Genomic DNA, 2780 nt, shown 5'->3' on the forward strand with positions numbered 1-2780 from the left:
TAACCCCATAAGGACCCCATAGAGACCCCATAGAGACCCCATAGAGACCCCATAACCCCATAAGGACCCCATAGAGACCCCATAGAGACCCCATAACCCCATAAGGACCCCATAGAGACCCCATAGAGACCCCATAACCCCATAGAGACCCCATAGAGACCCTATAACCCCATAGAGACCCATAGAGACCCCATAACCCCATAGGGACCCCATAACCCCATATGGACCCCATAGAGACCCATAGAGACCCCATAACCCCATAGAGACCCCATAGAGACCCCATAACCCCATAAGGACCCCATAGAGACCCCATAGAGACCCCATAACCCCATAGGGACCCCATAGAGACCCCATAGAGACCCATAGAGACCCCATAACCCCATAAGGACCCCATAGTGACCCATAGAGACCCATAGAGACCCCATAACCCCATTGAAACCCCATAGAGACCCATAGAGACCACATAGAACCCCATAGAGCCCCATAGGGACCCCATAGAGACCCATAGAGACCCCATAGAGACCCCATAGAACCCCATAGAGCCCCATAACCCCATAGAGACCCATAGAGACCCCATAGAGACCCATAGAGACCCATAGAGACCCCATAACCCCATAGAGACCCCATAACCCCATAGGGACCCCATAGAGCCCCATAGAGCCCCATAGAGACCCATAGAGACCCCATAGGGACCCATAGAGACCCATGGAGACCCCATAGAACCCCATAGAGACCCCATAGAGACCCATAGGGACCCATAGAGACCCATAGAGACCCCATAACCCCATAGAGAACCTATAACCCCATAAGGACCCCATAGAGCCTCATAGAGCCCCATAGAGACCCCATAACCTCATAGAGCCCCATAGAGACCCCATAAGCCCATACAGACCCCATAGAGCCCCATAGAGACCCCATAACCCCATAACCCCATAGAGTCCCCATAACCCCATTAATCCCTCACCACCCTCAATGTGAAATCAATGGGGCGGGCGCTGTGGGTCAGCGACCCCATAGAAACCACGTCCACGTGGGGCCCCATAGAGCCCCATAGAGCCCTATAGAGACCCATAGAGCCCCATAGAGCCCCATAGGGACCCCATAGAGCCCCATAGAGANTAGAAACCCCATAACCCCATAGAGACCCCATTAATCCCTCACCACCCTCAATGTGAAATCAATGGGGCGGGCGCTGTGGGTCAGGGACCCCATAGAAACCACGTCCACGTGGGGCCCCATAGAGCCCCATAGAGCCCTATAGAGACCCATAGAGCCCCATAGAGCCCCATAGGGACCCCATAGAGCCCCATAGAGAACCCATAGGGACCCCATAGAGCCCCATAGGGACCCCATAACCCCATAGGGACCGCATAGAGTCCCATAGAGTCCCCATAGAGCCCCATAACCCCATAGAGACCCATAGAGACCCCATAACCCCATAGGGACCCCATAGAACCCCATAGAGACCCCATAGAGACTCATAGAGACCCCATAGAGACCCATAGAGACCCATAGAGCCCCTTAGAGACCCCATAGAGACCCATGGAGACCCATAGAGCCCCATAGAGCCCCATAGAGCCCCATAGAGACCCCATAGCCCCATAGGGACCCCATAGAACCCCATAGAGACTCATAGAGACCCATAGAGACCCATAGAGACCCCATAATGCCATAGAATCCCATAGGGACCCCATAGAGCCCCATAGAGACCCCATAGGGACCCATAGAGATCCCATAACCCCATAGGGACCACATAGAGACCCATAGGGACCCCATAACCCCATAGAGCCCCATAGAGACCCCATAACCCCATAGGGACGCCATAGAGCCCCATAGACCCCATAGAGCCCCATAGAAACCCCATAACCCCATAGAGACCCCACTAATCCCTCACCACCCTCAATGTGAAATCAATGGGGCGGGCGCTGTGGGTCAGGGACCCCATAGAAACCACGTCCACATTCGGTCCCATAAATTGGGGCAGGGTCTCGTGCGTGATCCCCCCGCTGGCTTCAACCAGCACCCATGGGTGCTGAGCCTTCACCTCCGCCGCCGCCTTATGAAGCTCCTATGGGAGTTATGGGGCCGCCCCATAAGTTGTAGGGCCGCCCTATATAGCCCCGTTATAGGGTCAATAGGGGCGGCCCTATAAAAGATACGGTGGTGCTGCCACCTAGTGGTCACTTGTGGTATTGCATCATCGCCCCATAGAGCTCCATAGAGACCCCATAAAGACCCATAGAGACCCATAGGGACCCCATAGAGACCCCATAAGCCCATAGAGACCTCATAGGGACCCATAGAAACCCCATAGAGCTCCATAGAGACCCCATAGAGACCCCATAGAGACCCATAGGGACCTCATAACCCCATATCACCCCATAGATCCCATAGACACCCCATATCCCCCCATAGAGACCCCATATAACCCCATATCACCCCATAGAGACCCCATAGAACCCCATAGAGACCCCATAACCCCATAGAGACACATAGAGACCCCATAACCCCATAGGGACCCCATAGAGCCCCATAGAGACCCCATAGAACCCCATAGAGACCCCATAACCCCATAGAGACCCCATAGAACCCCATAGAGCCTCATAGAGACCCCATAACCCCATAGGGACCCCACAGAACCCCATAGAGACCCCATAAGTCCATAGGGACCCCATAGAACCCCATAGAACCCCATAGAGCTCCATTATACAGCGCTCCCTAGTGGCCACTTATGGGATCGCCCCATAGAACTCCATAGAGCCCCATAAAGACCCATAGAG

General features: G+C 54.4%; 1 protein-coding gene across 3 annotated transcripts in view; it reads right to left on the reverse strand.

Annotated features, from left to right (window-relative positions):
* Positions 1–1816: 1816 nt before the first annotated feature.
* Positions 1817–2780, reverse strand: part of QPRT (quinolinate phosphoribosyltransferase) — a 17049-nt gene continuing 16085 nt past the window's right edge. For 2 of the 3 annotated variants that reach the window (XM_015851154.2, XM_032441898.1), the window contains one exon: positions 1817–2068. In XM_015851154.2, coding sequence (XP_015706640.1) covers positions 1883–2068 — 186 coding nt within the window. In that variant the 3' untranslated portion in view covers positions 1817–1882. The remainder of the gene's footprint in view (positions 2069–2780) is intronic. The other variant, XM_032441899.1, reaches the window with a different exon arrangement.

The sequence above is a fragment of the Coturnix japonica genome, unplaced genomic scaffold (genome assembly GCF_001577835.2).
Source record: "Coturnix japonica isolate 7356 unplaced genomic scaffold, Coturnix japonica 2.1 chrUnrandom722, whole genome shotgun sequence".
Classification (NCBI taxonomy): Eukaryota; Metazoa; Chordata; class Aves; order Galliformes; family Phasianidae; genus Coturnix; species Coturnix japonica.